We start from the raw sequence: 27,018 nt of genomic DNA, 5'->3' as shown, positions 1-27,018 counted from the left end.
TGTTGTCATTGTTGTTGGATAGGACAGAGAGAAATGGAGAGGGGAGGGGGAAGACAGAGAGAGGGAGAGAAAGATAGACACCTGCAGACCTGATTCACCGCTTGTGAAGCGACACCCCTGCAGCTGGGGAGCCAGGGCTTGAACCAGGATCCTTATGCGGGTCCTTGTGCTTAGCGCCACCTGCACTTAACCCGCTGCGCTACAGCCCAACTCCCCCACTAATGACTTTTAAAGAACTTTTAAAGTTACACTGCTGGCCTTCACTAGGCCTTTAGTTCATGTCTCTCACCATTATCTGTCACTATGTATTATCACTAACTGTGGTGCCATTACGCCTTTGATGAGTCAGACTCTGAAGTACTGTACTGCCTCTAGTGTTTTTAGATTTGTTACTGAATAACATTGATGAGTTTGTCTCCTCAAGTCTTTTTTTTTTTCTACTGTGTAGTAACATCATTAATACTCACACAATTAATACTGCCCTGGTTTCTTCTTTATTCATTCTTAATTTTTTATTTCTTCTAAAGATTACTCATTCCCTTTAATTACCAGTTCTCTATGCTTTTTTTTTACCTTATTTGATTTGCAACCATGTTATCCTTCTCTCTCTCTCTCCCTCTCTCTCTCCCTCTCCCTCTCCCTCTCTCTCCATCCCTGCCTCCCTCCCTCTCTCCCTTCCTCTCTTTCCTACCAGGGTTATCACTGGGTCTTGGTGCTGACTCTAGAGAACTATAGCTTTTGATGGTCATGTTATTTTTTTTTCTATTTTTATTTAATAGGACAGAGGGTGATTGAGAAAGAAAGTATAGAGCAGGAAAGAGAAAGATACCTGCAGTCATGTTTCATTGCTCATGAAGTTTTCTCCACTGCAGGTGAAGTGTGAGTGCTTGAACCCAAGTCCTTGAGCATAGTAATGTGTGTATTCAACTGGTGTTCCACTACCCAGGCCTCTCATTTGCTTTTTATATTTTTTATAAGATATTACTTTTATATTGCTGTTTAAACCAAGTATTTTAAGACTGTGTACTTCACACATGAATAATATTGTTCCATGTTAATTAAAAAAAAACACTGATAGTTACAAGATCTGTCATTATTTGAACTCAGTATCTTTTTTATTCAAGCTACACAGCACCCCCCCACTTACTGACACAATATTAAACTGTCATATATAAATAACTGTTTTTTAAACCCTTTTCTAAATCTTTCTTTTTCTGCTTTTCTGCTCAGTTTGTTGCTATTTCAGGACTTTAGACTCTTGTTTCTTCCCATAGGGACTTCCCTACGGTTAGCAACTTCTGTAAAAAAAGGCTGAAATGAAAGCTATCTCATCAAATAAGTCTTGCTCATATCCCTGTGAAAGTGTCCTTCTTGCTTATCACATCATTTTACCTATCACCCTCATAGACCTGAATGAGCAACACCATCTGAACCAACAGTTCTTTAATAACCTTTCTTCTTTCCCCTTTATTTCACTGAAATTGTACAGCTTTAATATTCTAAGTTCACTTTGTCATGCTTCTGATTCAGAAATTATTCCGAGTGTATAGATTGCCTAAGTAAATGAGGACTGCTTAATTATCCAGATTTTGTCTGGATAATTGTCTGGATAATTGTCTGGATAATTAGATTTTAAAATCTAAATCCTCAAACAATTTAAAAGCATCCTAAATTGGGGCTAATAAATTATGCTTTCTGGAGATCAGTGAATTTTTTTTAATGTTTATTCATCTGTTCCTGTGTGTGTGGAGGGAGAGAGAGAGAGAGAGATGGAAAGAGAGATGAGGAGAGAGAGAGGGAGAGGGAAAGAGAAAAAGAGAGGGAGAGAATATCAGAACATCATCATAGAATATCTAGTACCAGGGATGGAGCTGATGCCCTCATGCTTACAAACTCTACATGCTATTGCTGCGCCACTTTCTAGATCAATAAAATTTCCACAGGCATTTATTAGATTAGTATGCTTATATTATTCTAATGATAAGCTGTCTCAATTAATAGAAAGATAAACACCTGCAGACCTGCTTCACCACTTGTGAAGTGACCCCTGCAGGTGGGGAGCTGGGAGCTGGTACCTGAATCCTTACTCTGGCCCTTGCACTTTGTGCCATGTGTGCTTAACCTGCTGCACTACCGCCCAGCCCCCTAAAATTTTATTTTTAATAGCTTTTTTTCTTTACATCTCACAACTACATCTTGGTTTTTTGTGACTCAATAGCATTTCTTTTTGTAGAACAAAAGCTCGTCTGTATACTCTTCTTTAAATTATTTTCTATGTAGGTATTATATAATTAACTAAATTACAAGTTTGACAAAGGCTAAAGCCTATATCTTAATTCTTCTGAATATTCCATAATGTTTAGAATGTTCAGAACATACTGAAAAATGTGAACATATTAATTTGTTCACAATGTGCAAATATGCAAGGCACTGGTGAATACTAATCAGGACATATGTAAATGTTATATTCTAGTAAGTTTAATAATAGTCTGCATATAGAGGAAAAAAGCATGATTTCAGGATCAGTCAGTAGCTAATTAAAGAGGTTTTTCTTTAAGTATACATGGAGAAAATAGTTCTAAACCTAGCCATTACTTAAAAAGAATCTGTAAAAAATGTTCTCATAGAGTCTGATGCTTTGTTCTCTTCCATTATATGAATATCATCTGCACTGAAGTTTAAAAATACATGAGGAAATATTAAATTCATCTAGTACATTTTCTAGCATATAATCACTTAAAGAAGTGTCTTAAAATATAAAAAAAGCAAAAACAGATATAAATTCTTGACCATTGGATTAGATATGCTATTTTAAGAAAAGAAACTCAAAGATAGTTACAAAAAGGAGGGGTTTCTTTCATAATTATGAACTCAGGCTTGAGATACATTGCATCATACACATAAAGTTCAGAGTTTAAAAAATGTAGTGACATGACAATTACTAGGGATTTTGCCTTACATAGTTCATTTTCATGTTAGAGATAGTGCCTGTTTCACAATTATGGCATTCCATCCTAGTTATAACCAAACATAAATTCCAGAATAAAAAATGTTTTCACTACTAATTCTGGACAGCTGGACACTAGGCAAGTTAAATCATGTTAAAAATTAAATGTATCGTCTATGTACTATGAGCAATTAAAAAGAAAAAAATATGACTGAGAAATATGTATTTAAAGTCTTTCCACAATTTAGTCTTTACATTTTAGTTAACATAGTACCTTCAACATGCAATATTGATTACAAAATATTTTCATCCAGCTGTGCTTTTTCTCTATCTGCAGATCAGATTTTCATGGTCAGAAAGATAGTATACAACACATCGCTTTATCAGATATTCTTATAGCAATCTACAAAAATACATAGTCTTACTGAAAAAGGCTTTAATATTCTTAAATGTAAAGATTGATTCAGTATGTTTCATAATATCAAATAAAGTAAGTAACTGAACAAAGACCTTACACATCTGGTAGCTGGTCAAAAAAAGGCAGTGATTTTCCATGTGTCTCAACCATATGGTTCTACACTTTTCATAGGAAAAGGAAAGGGATAGGAATTGAATAGCTTTAACTCAGAGTATACTTAACAATGAAGTCAGTTTAGCCAAGAAAAATGATTAGACTTTTATAGATATTTGTGTATTCATTTGAAAAGCTGAAAAACAGTTGTTTCAAAGGAAATATACAAAATAAGACAGAATGAAATTATTTTCATTAAAAAGACTTTCCACTGTGAACTTAATATAGGATGGAGAACAATTAGCAGATAGAGACAGTAAAATACTTAATAGCTCATTTGGGGAAGTATTTCATATTACATGAACAATAAATAAAGTCATATTTATGCCACAGATTAGTCAAAGACACAACTATGAGACATGAAAGAAATTGAACTAGAAACAATTCAAAACCATAGAGTAAAAAATGTTACATTAAAACAGATTAACTATTTCAAAGAAAATACTTCAGATATTTACATTTAAGAACTAATTGATAAGGGCTGGGAAGATAGCAAAATGGTAGAATAGAAAAATGCAATTCTGAAGAGAAACCTAAATATTTAGCTAATTATGCAAGTTAATGTTCAACCTTAGAAGTTACTTTAGAAACTATCATTACCTTATTTCTGGAAGAAAAGGAGAAGATTAAAAAAAAAGTGAAATATTTCTTAGAATGTGAAGAGGTAGGAACCTACATGAAATTCCTGGAGAGTACAGATGGTGTAGGAATTTTAGAAAGCAAGCTGGCAGTAATTACAGAAATGAAGGATTTTTATAGATAACAATATAGAAATTTGCACTTAGATCTGAAGGAGCTATTTGCATATATGATCACTAAAGATGTGGTAGTAAATAATCAAAGAAACAATTGGTTCATTCTCAGGGAAACAGATCAATTAAGAGCATTGAACTCATGCTATGGGATGTTAAGTGCTATCAGAAATAATAACAGGTACACACAGAATTTTTGTGATTGAATCTATAGGGCCATTGCTTAATTTATGAGTTATAAACTTATATGCATTTTAGTTTCTATACTTCTAAGAAAAGCATAATTACATCTGACCAATGCAATGAGTGCCACCCCAGCATGCTTCACTTCAGACTGTGTCCAGAGACTTCAGGTGTGGAATTACAACCCTTCAGCTTCATCACTTGGGTGAGACCTTTCCCTTTTATAGTATTCTCTAATTCCATTCCAGGTGTTCCACTCCCCAATAAAGTCCCCAAACCTAGACATAGTCCAGGTCCCCTGAGATAGAGCATATGTTCACACGTGCCCATAAACTAGGGAAAATATATACCTGAAAGCAGAAATACACAAGAGTCTGCAGGGAATACCCCCCAACACTTCATCTGCACTATTCCAGTCCTGAGGTCCATGGTCGTTCAACAATTTGTTTGGCTTTGTATGTTAACTCTCTTTTCAGCCACCAGGTTCCGAATGCAAGCAAGATGCTGACCAGACTTCCCTGGACAGATGACCCCACCAATGTGTACTGGAGCTCCACTTCCCCCAAAGACTCACCCTACTAGGGAAAGAGAGAAGCAGACTGCGAGTATGGATCGACCTCTCAATGCCCATGTTCAGCGGGGAAGCAATTAAAGAAGCCAGACCTTAACCTTCTGAACCACAATGATCTTGGGCCCATACTCCAAGAGAGTTAAAGAACAGGAAAGCTATCAGGGGAGGGGATGGGATACAGAGTTCTGGTGGTGGGAATTGTGTGGAACTGTACCCCTCTTATCCTATGGTTTTATTAATGTCTCCTTTCTTAAATAAAAAAAATAAAAATAATTGCAAAAAGATAATAATTACATCTGATATGCACAAGACACTGGCCACAATTTCTGTGTGAGGTAGATATACATTAAGGAATAACCTCATCTTTAAGTCTTTTCTAAGTCTTTGCTTTCAACACATAATTAACTAGAATGTTAAGGTAAAATGTTCCTTATTAGTTTATACAAATAATATATTCAAAATTTATAGAACTAATGAGATTTATAGAGATTTTCATATGTGACATTTAATAAATAAAGAGACTGATTATAAAGAGTGTATTCAAGGGGGTCGGGTGGTAGTGCAGTGGGTCAAGCACTCATGGTATGAAGCGCAAAGATCCCAGTTCTAGCCCCTGGCTCCCTGCCAGGCAGTGAAACAGGTCTGTAGGTGTCTATCTTCTCTCCCCTTTTCTGTCTCCCCACCTCTCTCAATTTTTCTCTCTTTCCTATCCAACAACAACAATAATAATAGTGATAACAACAAGGGCAACAAAATGGGAAAAATGGTTTCCAGAGCAGTGGATTCGTAGTGTAGTTATCAAACCCTAGCAATAGCCCTGGAGGCAAAAAAAAAAAAATAAAAGAAAAAAAAAAGAGTATATTCAAGACAATTGCAGTAATCTAGTTTAGAAACTAAATAACTGGAGGCGGAGCCAAGACTACGACTGAGAAGTAGCTACTGGACTGAGTTCCAACAACAATTGCTGGAAACGGTAGGATTTTTTGCCTTCAGCAGGACAATGAATTCGGTGTCCTAGCTATGACACCAAGGGGGTGAATATAGCCCAGTTTGGGTTAGAATATAGAGGAAAAAAGAAAGGAATTTTTTATTATTATTCCCGAAGAGCACCCCCACCACCACCCCCAATAACCAGACCCTGGGTGCCAAAGAGCTGCTCCCCTGCTGTGCTTCTTTCTTTACCAAGATTCCTGGCCCAACAGGGGTTTCATTCCAATCCTATTCTTTTCTGAAACCCTAGGCACTTTTTCTTTCTGTCTAAGTGGCCAATTGGATCTAAAAAAGGGAAAGACTGCCCTGAGGTGTTTTTTTTGTTTGTTTTGTTTTACTTTCTTAACAATCACCTGCCTCTGCTCAGGCAGCTTGAGGCAATCTGGGTAAGGTTTCTTACCCTGCTCTATTTTATTATTAATATTATATAAAGGCGTATCTCTTTGCCCCCCTCCTTAAGGTTGACCAGAATTAACTTTTAGTGTATTTTCCATTGCTAGGGGACTGGGCAGCTTATCCATTTTGAGAGGAACTTGATTCACTACTCCTACCTCCTCTACCCACTCTCCCCTTTTCCCTCTTCCTAGCTAATTAAAAAATAAAATAAAATAAAAAATAAATTAATTAATTAAAAAACTTTCCTTTCACTGCTCTTTTACTAAAGTGCTTTTTCTTATTTTCTTTTCTCTCTCTTGTTTTCCTTCATTTTTTTTCTTCTTGTCTTCCTTTCTTTCTTCCTTTTTCTTTGGCTTTCATAATTCACTGATATTCATTTGTGAATTATTTTAGGGAAGAAATCTGACTCAGAGTGGACTCTCTATGTGTGTATCTCTGCTCTACTTCCCTTTCTCCTCTTGCTACCCCTAGAATATACAGTGGATAGTAGATTTGCATAATTGTCTATTCTTGCTATCCCTTTTTTCCTTTCTCTTTCTTCTTCACTTGGACTTGGTTGCTATTTTTTCACTGCCTGGAGACATTTTTGGCTAACTGGTAGTGGTTAAACTGCTTCAATCCTTGATTCAGTTGCTATTGTAATTTCTGAGGTTGATGATTGCATTTGTCATAAAGGTAGTTAGTACAGTGTTGCTTGTACTCAAAACACAACAACTGAGGAACAACAGAACATAAAAAATAAAAAACACATTAATAAAAAAAATGGGTAGATAAAGAGCAAATAAAACTGCTACTACAATGAATGAAGTCAAGAGCCCAGAAGAAACTACAAATCAGCCAGAAGTAACCATAGATAAGAAAAGTATGCAAGCAATAATAAACTTATTAATCACAGAAATGAAAACAACTTTGGAGGGAACGAATGGCAGTATTAAGGAAACAACAGTTGAGACCCTCAAGGAAAATACTGATTACCTTCAGGCAATTAGAGAACTGAAAGCTGAAATAGCTGAACTGAAGAAAGCAGCTGAGGGAAGGGCAAGCAGACTAACAGAAGTAGAAAACAGAATTAGTCAGAGGATGAGCTAGAGAAAACTAAGAAAGAGGTGAAAGAGCTCAAAAAGAGATTGAGAGACACTGAAAACAACAACAGAGACATATGTGATGATCTCAGAAGAAGTAACATTCGTATAATTGGCCTGCCAGAGGAAGAAAGAGAGGAAGGGGAAGGAGACATTCTAGAGGAAATAATAGAAGAAAGCTTCCCAGACCTGAATAACAGAAGGGACACCAAGATTCAAGAGGCCCATAGAGTACCAAACAGAATCAACCCAGACCTGAAGACACCAAGACACATCATAGTCACAATGAGAAGAAGCAAGGATAAAGAAAGTATCCTAAAGTCTGCAAGAGAGAAACAAAAAGTCACATACAGGAGAAAACCCATAAGACTATCAGCATACTTCTCCACTCAAACTCTAAAAGCCAGAAGAGAATGGCAAGATATCTATCGAGCCCTGAATGAAAAAGGGTTTCAACCAAGGATAATATATGCTGCTAGACTTTCAACTTTCAAACTAGATGGAGGGATCAAAACCTTCTTAGACAAACAACAGTTAAAGGAGGCAACCATCACCAAACCAGCCCTGAAAGAGGTTCTAAAAGACCTCTTATAAACAAGAATTTCACCATAATACTTGCCATATATCAGAGCAAATAAAAATTCATTGAACAATGGCACTACAATACATTAAATCCATAATATCAATAAATGTCAATGCCTTAAACTCACCCATCAAAAGGCACAGAGTGGGAGGATGGATCAGAAAACATAACCTAACAATATGCTGCTTGCAAGAATCCCATCTGACACAACAAGATAAACACAGACTTAAAGTGAAAGGATGGAAAACTGTTATACAGGCTAATGGACCACATAAATAAAAAGCTGGAACAGCCATTCTCATTTCTGACACAATAGATTTTAAGTTAAATGAAGTAATAAAACATAGGCAAGGATATCACATAATGATTAGAGTATCAATCAGCCAAGAAGACTTAACAATTATTAAAATCTATGCATCCATGAGGGACCAACTAAATATATCAAACATCTACTGAAAGAACTTCAAAATTACATCAATAGTAATACAATAATAGTGGGAGACTTCAATACCCCACTCTCACACTTGGACAGATCAACAAAGCAGAGAATCAACAAAGAAACAAGAGAATTAAATGAAGAGATGGTCATACTAGACATCCTGGACATTTTCAGAGCCCTTCACCCCAATAAACTAGAATACACATTCTTCTCAAATCCACATAACACATACTCAAGGATAGACCACATCTTAGGCCACAAAGACAGCATCAATAAATTCAAGAGCATCGAAATCATCCCAAGTATCTTCTCAGACCACAGTGGAGTAAAACTAACATTAAACAACAAAGAGAAAATTATTAAAAGACACAGAATTTGGAAACTAAACAACATACTGCTTAAGAACCACTGGGTCAGAGAGTCACTCAAACAAGAAATTCAAATGTTCCTGGAAACAAATGAAAATGAAGACACAACCTATCAAAATATTTGGGACACAATTAAAACAATATTGAGAGGGAAACTCATAGCCATACAATCACATATTAAACAACAAGAAAGGGGAGATGCTGGGAAAGTGTGCAAATGCAGTAACATGTTGTCCCCTCAGGCTACTGCCATTCCCCGTGAAAGTTGGGACATTCTCAGAGTGCCTTTCTCAACCAATCCTGTCCCGGCTCTTCACTCCCTGTTTTTGCTCTATAAAGCCCTTCTTCTTCTGCCCCTTGCTCTCTTGCCCGCTTTTCACTTCGGTGATTAGACGCAGGGAAGAGTGCAGCGCGTAGCAGGAGACGACCATTTTGGCTAGCTCCACGTGGCCCGAACTGCTGCACTCTCACCCAACTCTGAGGTGCCTGTGTGAATAAAGAATTGTGTTCCCTCTCCGCTCTGGATATCCCCTCTCTCTCTGCTCTGCATCACAGCCAGACAATCCAGGCAGAAAATAAATAAAGAAATGAGAAAGCTAAATGAGGAGTTAGATAAACTATAACTATTGGACATTTTCAGTGTCACTCATCCCAAGAAACTGGAATACACATACTACTCAAGTCCACATGAGTCAGTCTCAAGGATAGACCATATGTTAGGCCACAAAGACAGCATTAACAAATTCAAGAGCATTGAAATCATCCCAATCATCTTCTCAGACCACAGTGGAATTAAACTAACACTTAACAATCAACAAAAGATAAGTAATAGTCCCAAAATGTGAAAGCTCAATAGTACACTCCTTAAAAACTACTGGGTCAAAGAGGAAATCAAGGAAGAAATCAAAATGTTTCATGAGTTCAATGAAAATGAGTACACAAGCTATCAAAATATTTGGGGCACAGCTAAGGCAGTACTGAGAGGGAAGTTCATAGCCATACAAACACACATTAGGAAACAAGAAAAAGCACAAACAAACACCCTGATTACACATCTTAAAGACCTAGAAGAAGAACAAAGGAACCCTAAAGCAACCAGAAGGACAGAAATCACTAAAGTTAGGGTAGAAATAAATCACATTGAAAATAAGAAAACCATACAAAAGATCAACGAAAGTAAATGTTAGTTCTTCGAAAGAGTGAACAAAATAGACAAATCTTTAGCTAGACTCACAAAACAAAAAAGGGAAGACTCAAATAAATTGGACCATAAATGCAAGAGGAGATATCACAACAGACACCACAGAAATTCAACATATCATGCGAGGCTTCTATGAACAAATATATGCCACCAAGCTAGAGAACCTCGAAGAAATGGACGATTTCCTAGATACCTGCGAACTTCCAAAATTAAGTAAAGAGGAACTGGATAACATGAACAGGTCCATCACAGCTAATGAACTGAAACTGTTATAAAAAATCTTCCCAAAAATAAAAGTCCTGGACAAGATGGTTTTACAAATGAATTCTACAAAACCTTCAAAGAAGAACTAATACCTCTACTTTTAAAAGTCTTCCAAAGTTTGAAGACACCAAAATACTCCCTTCCAGCTTCGATGAAGCCAGGATCACTCTGATACCAAAAGCAGACAGGGACACAACCAAAAAAGAAAACTACAGACCAATATCTCTTATAACATAGATGGCAAAATATTGAATAAAATTCTAGCCTACTGGATACAGCAGTATATTAAAAAGACTGTTCATCATGACCAAGTGGGGTTTATCCCAGGGATGCAACATTGATTTAATATACATAAATCAATCAATGTGATCTCCCACATCAATAAAGCAAGACCAAAAATCACATGGTCATATCAATAGATGCAGAGAAAGCCTTAGACAAAATACAAAATCCCTTCATGATCACTACAGTACAAAAAGTGAGAATAGATGGAAAGTTCCTGAAGATAGTGGAGTCTATATATAGCAAACCTACAGCCAACATCATATTCAATGGTGAAAACCTGGAAGCAATTCCTCTCAGATCAGGTACTACACAGGGCTGCTACAATCATTATTATTATTCAACATAGTGTTGGAAATTCTTGCCATAACAATCAGGCAGGAGCAAATAATTAAGGGCATACAGATTGGAAGAGAAGAAGTCAAACTCTCCCTATTTGCAGATGACATGATAATATACATAGAAAAACCTAAGGAATCCAGCAAGAAGCTTTTGGAAATCATCAGGCTATAATACAGTAAGGTATTAGGTTACAAAATTAACATTCAAAAGTCAGTGGCATTCCTCTATGTAAACACTAAGTTTGTAGAAGTTGAAATCCAGAAATCAATTCCTTTTACTATAGCAACAAAAACAATAAAATATCTACGAATAAACCTAACCAAATAAGTGATTGACTTGTATACTGAAAGTTGTGAGTCACTACTCAAGGAAATTGAAAAAGACACAAAGAAGTGGAAATATATTCCATGTTCATGGGTGGGAAGAATTAATATCATCAATATGAGTATACTACCCAGAGCCATATACAAATTTAATGCTATCCCCATCAAGATCCCAAGCACATTTTTTAGGAGAATAGAACAAATGCTACAAATGTTTCTCTGGAACCAGAAAAGACCTAGAATTGCCAAAACAATCTTGTGAAGAAAGAACAGAACAGGAGGCATCACGCTCCCAGATCTCAAAGTGTACTATAGGGCCAGTGTCATCAAAAGTGCTTGGTACTGGAACATGAGTAGACACACTGAGCAGTGGAATAGAAATGAGAGCCTGGAATGAAGCCCCCACACCTATGGACATCTAATCTTTGACAAAGGTGCCCAAAATATTAAATGGGGGATGCAGAGTCTCTTCAACAAATAGTGTTGGAAATAAATGGATTGAAACATGCAGAAGGATGAAACTGAACCACTATATTTCACCAAATACAAAAGTAAGTTCCAAGTGGATCAAGGACTTGGATGTTAGACAACAAACTATCAGATACATAGAGAAAAATATTGGCAGAATACTTTTCCACATAAATTTTAAAGACATCTTCAATGAAACGAATCCAATTATAAAGACTAAGGCAAGTATAAACCTATGGGACTACATCAAATTGAAAAGCTTCTGCACAAAAATAAAAAAACACTACCCTAACCAAGGGATCCCACACAGAATGGGAGAAGATCTTTATATTCCATACATCAAAGAAGAGGCTAATAAACAAAATATATAAAGAGCTTGCCAAACTGAACCACAAGAAAACAAATAACCCCATCCAAAAATGGGGGGAGGACATGGGACAGAATATTCACCATAGAAGAGATCCAAAAGGCTGACAAACACATGAAAAAAAATGCTCATAGTCTTTGTCAGAGAAATGCAAATAAAGACAACAATGAGATACCCCTTCACTCCTGTGAGAATGTCATACATCAGAAAAGGTAGCAGCAGCAAATGCTGGAGAAGTTGTGGGGTCCAAGTTACCCTCCTGCACTGCTGGTGGGAATGTCAATTGGTCCCACCTTTGTGGAGAACAGTCTGGAGAACTCTCAGAAGATTAGAAATGGACCTACCCTATGATCCTGCAATTCCTCTCCTGGGTATATATCCTAAGGAACCCAACACACCCATCCAAAAAGATCTGTGTACACATATGTTCTTAGCAGCACAATTTGTAATAGCCAAAACCTGGAAACAACCCAGGTGTCCAACAACAGATGAGTGGCTGAGCAAATTGTGCTATATATACACAATTAAATACTACTCAGTTATTAAAAACGGTGACTTCACCATTTTCAGCCAAATTTGGATGGACCTTGAAAACATCATGTTAAGTGAACAGAAAGATGAATATGGGATGATCTCACTCTCTGGCAGAAGTTGAATAACAGAGTCGGACGGTAGCATAGCGGGTTAAGCAACATGGTGCAAAGTCTGGCATAAGGATCTCGGTTCGAGCCCTTCCTCCCCCTCTCTGTCTTCCCCTCCTCTCTCCATTTCTGTCTGTCCTATCCAACAACAACAATATCAATAACAACTACAACAATAAAACAATGACAACAAAAAGGGGATAAATAAATAAACATTTAAAGAAAAAAGAAGTTGAAAAACAAGATCAGAAGAGAAAACACAAGTAAAACCTGAACTGGAATTGACGTATTGCACCAAAGTAAAAGACTCTGGGATGGGTGTGGGGGAGAATACAGGCCCAAAAAGGATGATAGACCTAGTGCGGGTTGTATTGTTATATGGAAAACTGGGAAATGCTATGCATATAGAAAATATTGTATTTACTGCCAAATGTAAAAAATTAATTCCCCGATAAAGAAATTTTAAAAAGTTTAAAAAAGAGAGAAGAATCCAACTCATTCCTCTTTCATTTTTAGAAATACAATCACCCTTCAGCCTGCTTAAAAGGATGCTAGAGTTGATGACTTTTCTTTATTCATAGTGGGCAATGGTAGAACTTCTTTTTTTAATATTTATTTATTCCCTTTTGTTGCCCTTGTTGTTTATTGTTGTTGTTACTGCTGTCGTTGTTGTTGGATAGAACAGACAGAAATCAAGATAGGAGGGGAAGACAGATAGGAGGAGAGAAAGAGAGACACCTGCAGACCTGCTTCACTGCCTGTGAAGCGACTACCCTGCAGGTGGGGAGAAGGGGGCTCGAACCAGGATTCTTAAGCCTGTCCTTGCGCTTTGCACCACATGCGCTTAACCCACTGGGCTACTGCCCAACTCCCAATGGTAGAACTTCTATGTCTTATACATGATTTATTTATTTTATTTTACCAATAATTGGCTTAAAGTTGCTAGTGTTTTTTTATTTGATTATCCATACATCTAAAAATATATATGTGCTAATGCTATTAAAGTTTGTTATTTTGTTAGAACTCTCTCTTGTGTGATAAAGTTCAAGATAATCATTTTTATAAAATTACACTAAAGTTGTGACCACAGAGACAGTACAGTGACTATTTTGCTGGACTTATGAGTATGAGGTCTCTAGTTTTACCTCTGGCATTCCATGTGCCAGAATGATACTGTGGTTCTCTCTTCTTGCTCTATCATAAATAAATTAATAAAACTTGAAAATAATAATAAAATCACGAAGTTATATGTACATCATAAATAAAAATCAATTTTAGGATCTTTATTATATACATGTATATAACATATATACATATGCATAAGAATATATTGAGGTATATATAAATTCAAGTGTATTTAAAAGAACTAAATGTAAATAAATCATATAGTAACTAAATTCACTTTAAAAATATAGTATATAGGGTTTGGAATATAGTAAAAGGTTTAAGCAAAAAGAATTTATTGACTGAGGCTCCAATGTTTCAGGTTCAATCCCTAATACCACCAAAAGCCAGTGCTCTTATAAAAACAAACACAAAACAAAAGCATGCATAGAACACAGATTATTTCACTTTTGTGTTTAAGAACACAAGTCACTGTTATTTAGTAATCATGTACTCTATAGAAGTACTATGCATAATGTCAAACAATTACCTCCTCTTTTCTCGTGTCACGTCCTTTCTGCACAAACCAGATAACTTTTGCTTGCAAAGACCGTGGAGTACATTCCAGTAACGTACTGTTATTTTCTATGCCATAGGCTATGTGTTCTTCAGTCTTATCCAAAGCATCCCCTACAATATGCATATTAAGATTAGTCTTGATACTTCAATTTTACTGGTAAATAATAATTTAGATGGGAATTTTTTATTCATATCCCAGCAACAAAGAAGATGACATTCATTACTTAAGGCTAATTTCTATCCAAGGTCATTTAAGGGAATTATTTGGAGTGATGTACCCAACTTAGGTATTAAATAATCAAAACTATGAAAAGGGTTAGGGCTAAAGGAAGTTAGAGCTTCTTTCCAAAGGATGGGACAGTCAAGACAGTAAGAAGGTGCATCGCTGTTATATTTATGGTAAATCAATTGAAACATCCATTGGTAAAGCAGACAAGCAAAGGCAAGAAGTAAACATTTAAGCAGCAGGAGCAAATCTATAGATACAAACAAAAACAGAAAACTGGCAAAATGGCAAACATAAACACAAATGTGAATGATATCTTGACCAAGGATTACACTTATCCACATACTGTACTTCTGCAGCTAGAAATGAGTTGAACACTGGATCGATGATTTAATGAAGCAGAGCATTTGATTAGAATCCCTGTCCATCTGTCTGTACACACACACACACACACACACACACACACACACACACACACACACCACACACACACACACACACCACACACACACACACACGTACACACACTTGTTAAGACAGGCAGAAAGAAATTGATAGGGAAGAAGGAGATGGGGAGAGAGAGAGAGAGAGAGACCTGCTGCATTGCTTTATCACTTGTGAAGCTTCCCCTCCCTCCCTGCAAATAGGTATGGGGTCTTGAACCTGGCACATTGTAAAGTGTGTGCTCTACCACGTGCTCCATTGCCTAGCTCCTATAATCCGTATTTTTGTAATGGCTCTCACTGGACTTGAAACCATATTTACACTCAGTTAAGCACATCAATGCAAGGGGAATGAGAGCAGGTAAACTTATTTTTATTGCCTTAATCAATATCAAAATTAATAATTAGACCTTACCATACTATTCCCAATACCAAGTCTTTTTTACCTTCAAGACTGAACCCTAAACCACTCTAAGATTAAGATCCTTTTGTTCTTCTCTAGTTAATAGTCAGAGACCAGAACCCTGCACCAAATACTGAGACATCAGGATTAAAAACAAAAAAAGACTGATGATGTATTACAATCTCTGGACCTATGAGTAAATGCCGTTGGTCTCCCAACTATAGACCCTCTTCCCAGTTATTTTCTGATACAATCAGAGGCATTAACCACAATCTATCTATTTACTTCTCTCTCCCTCCCTCTTTCTTCCTCTCTCTCTCTCTCTCTCTCTCTCAAATAAAGTTCTATTCTGGAAAAAAAAGAGTTTCTATAACTTTTTAAATTTTATTTAATTATTATTTATTGGATAGAAACAGAGAGACATTGAAAGAAAGAGGAGATAGAAAGGGGAGAGAGACATCCACAGCATTGTTTCACTGCCCATGAAGCTTCTCCTTTGTAGGTGGGCAATGGGGGCTTGAATTTGCACATTATAATATGTTTGCTTAAACCCATGAGCCACCACCCAGACCCTTAACTACATTGTGAAAAGTCAGGAAAATAATTTTTTCTTTTTATCTGACCTCTTAACATAAGCATAAAACAAAAATTTCACCTCATTCCATGCCTATCAGACCACCTATCACCTTTCCTCAGAAACTGACATCTGCATTAACAACTACAGAACTTGTCTTACTCTACTCCAGTGAGTCAGTATTTTTTATAACAAAGGTTATAAAAATAGGTTGCTTGAACAAGTTTTAGTATATGATCAATATATATCCCCAGAGATGAGATACAGAAGTTAGTCCTGCAATCACTGTGGCGTCATCCGCACAAATAATAGTGTCCTTGTCTATGATTTCCCTGTTTTGAAGTTTAGTGTACATTTTAGTGCTGATATGTAATATTTATTTTTCTCATTAAATAAAAATTATATGCCAAAGCCATAGGAGTGCAACTACAAAAAATAAATAATTTCAATCACAATGTTTTAGTATATATCAATCATAAAGGAAATAAGGACCCCTTTAAAGAAGTTTGCAATAATCTTCCATGTATACTCCAAGTAAACCATGGGAATCAATTTTCTATGGATTACCAACAAACTGCTGTCCAAGGCATTGCTGAGCTGCATTTCCATGCCGAACATCTTGTCTGCGGAACCGCCTGAAAGAAAGTAAATGTATTTAGGAGATGTTCAGATTTCAATTTTCCAGACTTTAAAATATGGCCAAATGCATTAAGTATTCAAGTGTTATTCTGCTACTGAAAAAAATTGATCAGTCATACTAAATAAGGATAAAATTCAAGTTTCACAGTTTTCTATATTTCCATTGAGTGTTCTTTAATAGATAAGATCTACATAAAGTTGTTCTTTAAATAGTCACATAAGCCTGAATTGTGAAACACTAATTTAAGAAAGTTTTCTTTATAGTTTAAGAATTTGGTTGAAGAGCTTTTTTTTTTTTTGGCTACTTGAAATAGATGGCTGGTATGATAATGGATATGTGAAGCCAAAATATGATCTGAAATTATTTGAATAAAAGTGCATAGAGCTCCAATACAGTAAAATATGTGTTAAAATAAGTTATTCAATTCAAATAGTTGCTTTATAGCTATCATGATTAAAAAGCAGAAATACAGTGAATAATAAAAAGAAGTAAACTAATACTAAATTAAATTTATTTTTTTAGAGAGATGTAAATTTATAGATCACCTGCCTTCATTCAGTGTGAATTTTCTATACTTTTCTATACCTATTTTGCATTGCCTCTTAAAGTCTCCTCTCCTCTCAATAGGTAGGTATATACTGTGCAGTATTGTTCATCTATATGTTTGGTCCGTATTGTGCATACCATAGTTTTATTTATTTCTTTATTTAGCAGGGTATTACCAAGATCTGATTTATGGTGGTGTAGGGGGGTTGAACCTAGAAGTTTGGGACATCTGGCATAAAGAGGTTTTTTTTTTTTTTGCATAAGCATTATGCTCTCATTCTAGCTGCCTCATAGTATAATTTTATTTCCCTTAATTAAATATTTATTAATTTATTTATGGGCAGAGAGAAACTGAGAGGAGAGAGGGAGTTAGGGAGTGAGAAAGACTAATTTTGAAGTTCCCTCCTCCAGGTAGGGACTGAGGGCCTCAACCCATGTCCTGGTACATTTTAACATGAACTCTACCAAGAACACTGTCACCTGACTCCTATTTCTTTTATTTTTATTATGGTGAAATATACACTACACTAATGTATAAATATTTATGATATATTTTAAGTTCTGGAGACATTGCAAAAACAGCAATAAGCTATATAAAGATGGTTGACAAACCTACTACTAGTACTGTACACTGCATAAGAAATAGCAGTACAGTAAAACTCTTCCTTTATTGATAAACTCTTTTATTGACCTGATTTTAGAATTAAAACCTGATCACTAAGTGAGGGCTACCTATATTAAGATTAAGAATCTTAGAAAGGGTAAAAAGCCTTTATTAATAGTTGCATAATTTCTTTTATTTCTAGCTTTTGTCACTGAAGGTATCTCCAGGGATTAGTTCTTGCATGATGAAATCACCTTTCCTGCTGGTTACTTTTCTTTCTTTGTTTACTAATTAAAAAAATATTTTTAAAATTTATTTTCCCTTTTGTTACCCTTGTTTTATTGTTGTTGTAGTTATTATTGTTGTTATTAATGTCATTGTTGTTGGATAGAACAGAGAGAAATGGAGAGTGGAGGGGAAGACAGAGAGAGGAGAGAAAGATAGACTGACCTGCTTCACTGCTTGTGAAGTGACTCCCCTGCAGGTGGGGCGCCGGGGCTCCAATTGGGACCCATATGCAGGTCTTTGCACTTCCTGCCATGTGCGCTTAACCCGCTGTGCTAACTCCTGACTCCCTAATTTTTTTAATATATATTATTATCTTTATTGGGTAGAGTCAGCCAGAAATCGAGAGGGGAAGGCAATGATGAGAGGGAGAGAGACAGAGAGACACCTGCAAAGCTTTCTCCCTGCAAGTGGGGACAAGGGGCTTAAACCCGGGTCCTTGCTTATTGGATCATGCATGCCCAACCAGGTACGCTACTAGCCGGCTCCTCTTCTTTTTATTATATAGGACGGAAAGAAATTGAGAGGGGAAGAGGAGATATGGAGACATCTGAAGCCCTGCTTCTCCACTGGTGAGGCTTCCCCCTCTGGATCCTATAGCATGGTAATGGGTGCACTTAACCAGGTGAAACACATCCAGGCTCCTGTGTCTAAAACTTTTAAAGACATCTTGGAAATATAACAAAATAGAAAGCTAGGGCAAGGGAGATAGCATAATTGTTATGCAAAAAAACCTTTCATGACTGAAGTGCCAAAATGCCAGGCTAAAAAGAAGCCAAAAGACCTAACTCTATAAATTACAGCGTGCTTTGGAAAACCATTTTAAACAAGTGGTTTGAATTGTGAATTAATGTTTACCTCTGTTAACTCATTTTCACTCCCTCACCAGAAAAGTATTTATTTTAATTTGCAGATTTCCATTTCTACTTCTAGTCAGGTCTACAGCAAACATGATCTGCTATGAAAGCAAATTATTTTCCCTTCATGTGCTGGAACTTATCCAAAATGTTCTCCTCCAGGGGTGGGTGATGGTTCAAAAGAATCTGACACCACTGAAATATCTCCATTACATGTCGCTGAACTGAACTAATTCATTTAGAGTATGGCTTCTGACTCCTGAATTTTACTCTTTCCTGTCTACAATTTTACCGGTTTATTTACTTTTTTTTGGGGGGGATTCATCCATTTTAAATATATTGCCAAGTTTGTGACTGCATATTCTTACATAAGCTATATACCAAGAAATATTTAGATTTTGAAACTGCCTTTTAAAAATTCATCATCACCACTGCAGCCTATTATAAAGCCTTCTTGATAATAATAATTTGAAGTAAGGCCTATAAACATTTTTGTTGTTGCTACTGATAATGAAATAATTTTATTATATTTGGAAAAAAAACCCTTTCTACTCTCAGTCTTGCTACTTTCTTCCTAAGTTATTGCTGCATGATTTCCCATGCCTTTGAGAGGACTACTTATATCTCCATCTTCAAAGCTGAGTTTAACTGCTGATAATTAAATAATGTACTATTTATTTTTATATTTATTTATTTCCTTTTGTTGCCTTTTTTATTGTTGTAGTTATTGTTGTTGTTATTGATGTCATCATTGTTGGATAGGACAGAGAGAAATGGAGAGAGGAGGGGAAGAGAAAGATAGACACCTGCAGATCTGCTTCACCACCTGTGAAGCAACTCCCCTGTAGGTGGGGAGCTGAGGGCTAAAATCTAGATCCTTACTATGGTCCTTGCGCTTTGCACCACATGCGCTTAACCTGCTGTGCTACCATCCGATTTCCAATAATGTACTATTTATAGTGCACTTTCTCTACACTGTATATCTTATACAAGGTAACTGCTCAGTTTAGGTACTGACTGACTTATTTGGTAAAGGGTGGTGATTAACTTTTCTGTTTTTTTTTTTCTTTCTTTGCTGTTGTTTGTTTTTTATGAGTGACTTTTCATATCTTTTGCATGTACAGGTTGGCTTAATGGATGAATAAATCATTAAATGAGGCCTTCTTTTTTATAAACAGTATATTCAAACAATAATATGGCTTTATTGTTATTCAAGAATTGTTTTCAAATACAATAAACATTTCTACAAAACTCAGTTCATACAATAAATTAAGTTACTACATTATTTAATTTATTGTTGTCCTTTAAAAGCATTTTCCTATCTTATTACTACAATTTTTCTTTAGATACCTTTTGAATGTTAATTTAGCTATGGACAGATTAACATAAGTTTGAGTTAGTAATTAAGTTTTTATGAGATTCTATATACATGAGCCTACAAAACAATAACTATATGAAATTGAGTTAAATTTTTAAAAGAAAATTAACCCAAGAAAGAGTCTAGGTGAACTTAATAAAAATGCTTTTCAGTAATGAATTTTTTTTGTTGTTTTATATTGTCTTGGATGACTTTACTGTGAGAAAATAATCATTTCCTTAGTAAAAGAAAATATTACTGAATAGTAATCATTCTGTAATAAATGAAAATATTTTTCCATATGATTCCCTGCTAAAGAATGTACAATTTCACAAAGTTTAATGAAGGCATATCGCTATTCTTCAAAATATTCTTTTACTCATGATCTCCAATAAGTGGCAATGACCTTGCTTGATTATATATATTAGGATATGGAGGTTTTTAAGTATCTTTCATTTGTGCTGAATTAAATCACACATTTCATTAATTATACAGGTCATGCATTTGCCTAGGAGTTAAAATATTTACTTTCAAAATGAAATAAATCAAGGCCAGCTGGTGAAGAGGACATGGGGTAAATGCAGGATGTATTTTAGAATTTATTTATTTATTTTTCTTTTAAGTCTTTGACTCCTTCATGTGTGGTGGCTTGCTGTTTCCCCATTTTAAGTTTATCTAGAATGGCTTCATGCCTTGTAGAAAGTTTCAGGAGGAAAGAATAGCTGATTGAAAACTCTGTGGAAAAATCAAACCCTAACAGCATGTTAGGCTCCAGTCTCTTTATACAATAATTCATGGAAGCTAGTTCCAGGTCAAGTTTAAGATTCAAAACTTGTAAGTAAGATATGAGTATACTGGCTTATTTGAAGAAAGATAACACGGTTACTTATTTATTTATTTACATTGAATGGGTATAGAAAGTAAAAGAATAGCAACAACAAAAGAAGTATTTGCATTTTTTTTAAAGAGACATAAGCATTTCACTGATAACTCTGTCTCACCTTTTTGCATGTGTGCCTGTTGGGTAGTATCGAGAACATGATATGCCATCCCAGGCACAGTAAGGATCTCGAGCCAGGCAGCAATCAGCACAAGCACTTCCATACATATCACACTGATGAAACCTGACTTGGGCCACAGCAGAAGCAGAGCCAATATACAGCTGTTGCTGTTGAAGTGGAAAAAGAGACAGACAACTCTTAGAACCGGAGAAAAATCCTACTCAGCTCGTACATCTAAAATTTCACTTCTAAATACAATCACCTCTGTACATATTCACCTAATTCACCACAGTAGTTTGGGATAGATAATGAGCACTGATATTTTAATTTTTCTAAGATTTGAAATACTTTCAAAAACTTAGAGGTGAAAGTACCAAGTTTGTAGAGTGAGTTTGATAAGAACACAAGAATTTTTTTTTTGCTTTATTTTTTTTAAAGGTTGGTACCTTTAAAATAGAAAGGATGTTTTTGTTTCATTGAACTTTAAAAAATATTATCACTATTACCAATACATTTGCAAAATTACTTCACTAGAATGTATAGCTATGGAATAATATATTGTGATTGTAACTGTAAATCTACTCATCTATTTTCCTAATAAAAGTAAATACAATTACAGGAAAGTTACTACACATTTTTGACAGAATAAAAATGATAAAATATATGTAACATATGTACTTATGCTGTTACTCCTTTGCCCTTAGTTCACATTAATAATAATATACACATATGACTTACTCTCTTTGAAGAAATCTCCATAGAAATTATAGGAAGTGGATCCTGAAAATTAAAACAAGGTGTTTTATTTTGACTAAAAAAAACATAGGAACATATCTTAATATGGTCAGAAATCACAGGAGATTATATAATGTATGTCTATAGTTTTCTTTCCCCCCCAGTAGAATTTTTATTGCCACACGGGTACATTTCTACATTTCCTCAACATAGGTATTATTACATTTCATCCTCAATAAAATCATTATCTTATTCTTTTCAAAATTATTTTCTAATAAAGTGAGGCAAAACATAATATAATCATAATATCACTTGTTTCTGGATTTTTTTATTTGAACTTGAATATTGTACCTGCTTCGAAAATTCAATTATCTTTAAATAAAGTAATAAAATCAACTGAATATACTCGAACAATTGTTATTGCTAACAAGCTATATTATTATTATTTTTTAAATATTTATTTATCCTCTTTTGATTCCCTTGTTTTTTTATTGTAGTTATTATTGTTGTCATTGTTGTTGGATAGGACAGAGAGAAATGGAGAGAGGAGGGGAAGACAGAGAGGGGGAGAGAAAGATAAGACACCTGCCGACCTGCTTCACCGCTTGTGAAGCGACTCCCCTGCAGGTGGGGAGCCTGGGGATTGAACCTGGATCCTTATGCTGGTCCTTAAGCTTCACGCCACGTGCACTTAACCCACTGCGCTGCCACCCGACTCGCTATACCATATTATTTTGTATTTTCCCTATTTTATGAAATTCTCCTAGCAGCTAGAATATCATAAGAAAAACTGGTATATATCCACAACCTTTTTTCCCCTCCTTTTTTATATTAGTGATTTAAGAGTTTTACAAAGTTATAACATTTCTCGGATGGAATTTCACAGCCATATATAGTCAATATAAGTCACCACACCCTCCGTGAAAGTTTTTGTTCCCTTTCCCCTAGCCAGCTCTCCACAACCATTATAGCTTTCACAAGGTTCCGAAGAGTTTGATAACCACAGGTTTTGCAAGTTTAGATGTTTTAGTCAACTATATTCCACATATGAGCTAAGCCTTTTGGTAGTTTTCCTTTACTTCTTATTTTATGAAGCATAATGACCTTTTTAAAAAACTGTCTACATTGATAGTACATTTGAACAAGACAGAACTTTGCATTGATTATGAAATTCATATGTGGTATGAGTATTCTTATTAGTCACAGTCCATATATTGAAATTTCTTTCATGTTAGGGAAATGTTGGCAATTAATTTAAGTGATCTCTGACAATCAAATATATCAAATAATTCCTTCAATTTACTTTGAATTCATAACATATATTTTAGAAAAAAAAGGACAAGATGTTTTTCCTATTTACAACTCTTAAACTTAGCTTAAATAATTGTTGACTGACTATAATTTCTGCATAAAGTACCTTGAATATCTGTAATTCTTCTAGAATTACTTCTTCCATTGCTTCTGTTTCTTGATTATAAATTGTGATTACTTTTAACACAATTCCATTATCTGTAAGAAAACAAAAAAATGAACTAGAAGATTTATCAGAATCTGATTTCCAAACAATAAAAATTATGTTAGGATTGTCAATCATGTAAGGTTCAACAGTCAGTACTTTTCAGAATTTATATAATATGACAAGATGTCAAATAGCTTAAACTTTCCTGTTATAAGATCATTATTATGATTTCTATTACCATTACTCTTAGAAAAAATTCCAAGAAAGACACAGAATTTGTATTGTGTGTGTATATATAAATATATGTATATATATGTGTATATGTATGGCACACCTATATAAATATATATATTTTATAAGCATGTGTATATATAAATTATATGTAATTATCTCTATAAATTTTACTTTTAAAAAATTACAATCTACACTTTTAAGAGAATAATACATTGAATTCTGCTGTGCTGACCACTTAAGTTTATAATTATCAAAAATTTAAAGAATTTATATCAATTGTCTAAATTAAATATTATCATTCTTGATTTTATGAACATGTTCCCTCCAATTAATATTTAATAAGGCATACTTTTCCTATAAGAATTATTTGGTATAATGTATAATATTACAACTCAGAAAAAAATGTGGTTCTTTGTGGTACTGACACAATAATTTCTATGTTGTTTTAACAATTTGTTTCAAAATTATCAAATATTGTGGTTCACATAATAAATTAAACTAACAACTGCCTGTATTCTACACTGAAAGGAAGAAAAATTATCATAAATTTGAACACCAGGTGTATGGTAATTTTGGTGAAAACATCATTTGTAGGATTTTCTCTTTTTCTTTTCTTTTTTTCATTATTGATCCAATAACTATGAGAAAGATTGTAGGGGCACAATTCCATACAATTCCTACCACCAGAATTCTGTATCCCATCACCTCCATGGGAAGGTTCCCTACTTTTTTTTTTTTTTTTTTTGCCTCCAGGATTATTGCTGGGGCTCAGTGTCTGCACCAGAAATCCACTGCTCCTGGAAACCATTTTCCCCCCACTTTTGTTGCCCTTGTTGTTGTAGCCTTATTTTGGTTATTACTGTTGTTGATGATGTCGTTCATTGTTGGATAGGACAGAGAGAAATGGAGAGAGAAGGGGAAGACAGAGAGGGGGAGAGAAAGACACCTGCAGACCAGCATCACCGCCTGTGAAGCGACTCCCCTGAAGGTGAGGAACCAGAGGCTCCAACCAGGATCCCTAAGCAGGCTTTGTGCCACGTGTGCTTAACCTGCTGCGCTACAGCCAACCCCTGCTCCTTACTCTTTATCCCTCTGGTTGTAATGCTGTGCACATCACACATTCAAGAAGTATGCTTATTTGTGCTGCAAAAAATCTATGGTTCAATATAGTAATATTTTAGTTAATAAATGGTTGATATGACAATATAGAAATATGTGTTTTGAGTGCCCCAGATCTCTTGTATTGTAGTGGATAAACAGTAAGTAAATAAGCTAGTGGATCAATGGAAGATTTATTGATAAGTATTTATAAAACCATTAAAATAATTGGTTCTAAGTTTCAAGTAAATATCTCAGTGCTTTCTTATCTCTTACCTGTCCCAATAAACAAGACATCATATTGGCCATCCTCAGCTTCTACTCTATCCACTGCTATTTGTTTCAGATTATATTTTCCATCTGTTCTTACAAGTATAGGTTTTTTATGGGCAGGTTTTATGGGCTGGTACATAAGTGGATGGTTTCTCGCAAATCGGATGGCATCATCGGGGTAGTCTCTGGTAGTTCCATACCTCCCTCCATTCACTTTGCTGGCACACTGAAATAAAAGTGGATTAGTTCATATTTATATTCTTTACTTAAATCTAAGCAGCATGTTTCTCATAAAATATGAGAAAAATTAAAAACAGTGGATGTGTTCAGTTAATCAAGTTGGACTTAGAAATATTTATTCTTATGAATTCTTCATTTGAAATTGCAGAGACAGACTAAGCTATTTCAAAAATGCAGCAGTAGGAAAGTAGTGAAATTCTGAAAAAGTGGCACCTATATATTACTGCAAAGTTTGGAGATGGTAAAAATATTTAATGCCACAATATTCTAACCTTTCAAAAAATTATTTGTAAGCTAAAATATAAAAACCAATAACATACTGTTCATAACAAAACAAAAAGCTTCTTTCTTGTTCTAAATCTACATCCAATAAATGATCACAAATGCACAAAATAACTTCCTTAGTATTGAGACTATGACAAGATGAAAGGAGATGGTTTCAATGGGCTCATTGGCTATAGAATTAAAATTTTGTAGCAGAAATCCATTCAACTTTCAACATTGCTAATTTCTATTTAAAAAAATCTTTAATGAAATTTGTATGAATTTGTATTACTTTCTTTTTTTTTAGAGAATTTATTTATTAATGAGAAAGATAGGAGGAGAGAAAAAAAAAACAGACATAATTCTGGTACATGTGCTGCCGGGAATTGAACTCGAGACCTCATGCTTGAGAATCCAATGATTTAGCCACTGTGCCACCTCCCAGACCACAAATTTGTATTACTTTCATATGAGTTAGAAATAGTAAATTCAAAGAAGCCGACATTTTCATTATACATATATTTCAATTCTTAAAACAATAGCTTTAAAAATAAATGTTCAGTGTCTGAGGAGATAGCATAACAGTAATACAAAAATAAATGTTCAACAGTACCTAAGTGGTTTCTTGGAATAACTCTATGATTATTATTAAATGCTCCCTCTTTTGTGTATTCTCCTCTAAGGCCAATGTGTGTTTTTATGATTATTTTGATAAATATTTCCCACTTACAGTGTAAGTATAGTTGTTTAGTAATCAGACTGCAAAAACACCATTTATAATGATTTTTTAAAAAATAAGTTTATATTTCTTAATTTGGCATAATTTTTTCACTTTGTACTTGCATGCTATATAATTGGAAACATTTTGGGCCAGCATGGAAGCAGTTCAATAACCAGTCACTTCCTCCAAATATCCTTTAAGACCATGTGGTTTTAGGAAGCAATTCCAGCAAAGCCACAGGAGTGGGTTTTCTCCATTTAAGTCATAAGTTAAATCAATAGAGTGAAATAAAATATACTTTATGTCTTACTGGAAGCAATAATTTTAAGCTAGTGAGAGAATGATTGAAATGGTAAGCCTTGCACTTGTTAATAGAGGTAAGGCTTGCTTCCACTTTGGAATTTGGCCCTGCAGAAAAAGCTCCTACTTGACTTGTAAATACTTATGGAATCAGCATAGTGATGAATTCTCCAGCTACTCATAAAATTATAGACTGACTTGAATGACAAGTTAAATGTTCATTCCCCATGGTCCACATAACATGTACAAAGATTCTACTTTTTCTTGACTTAATTGTACACATGACCCAGAATCATCACTGTCAT

The 27,018-nt window shown here is 34.9% G+C and overlaps 1 protein-coding gene across 1 annotated transcript in view; it reads right to left on the bottom strand.

Annotated features, from left to right (window-relative positions):
• SEMA3E (semaphorin 3E) overlaps window positions 1-27,018 on the bottom strand; it is a 254,439-nt gene that overhangs the window by 3,531 nt on the left and 223,890 nt on the right. The window contains exons 11-16 of the mRNA XM_007528465.3: window positions 25,192-25,414; window positions 23,542-23,633; window positions 22,128-22,169; window positions 21,390-21,556; window positions 16,667-16,734; window positions 14,425-14,564 (exon numbers count right to left, since the gene is read on the bottom strand). Coding sequence (XP_007528527.1) covers window positions 14,425-14,564; window positions 16,667-16,734; window positions 21,390-21,556; window positions 22,128-22,169; window positions 23,542-23,633; window positions 25,192-25,414 — 732 coding nt within the window. The remainder of the gene's footprint in view (window positions 1-14,424; window positions 14,565-16,666; window positions 16,735-21,389; window positions 21,557-22,127; window positions 22,170-23,541; window positions 23,634-25,191; window positions 25,415-27,018) is intronic.

This window comes from Erinaceus europaeus, chromosome 8, assembly GCF_950295315.1.
Source record: "Erinaceus europaeus chromosome 8, mEriEur2.1, whole genome shotgun sequence".
NCBI classification, from domain to species: Eukaryota; Metazoa; Chordata; class Mammalia; order Eulipotyphla; family Erinaceidae; genus Erinaceus; species Erinaceus europaeus.
This window is presented reverse-complemented; position numbering and strand designations above follow the sequence as displayed.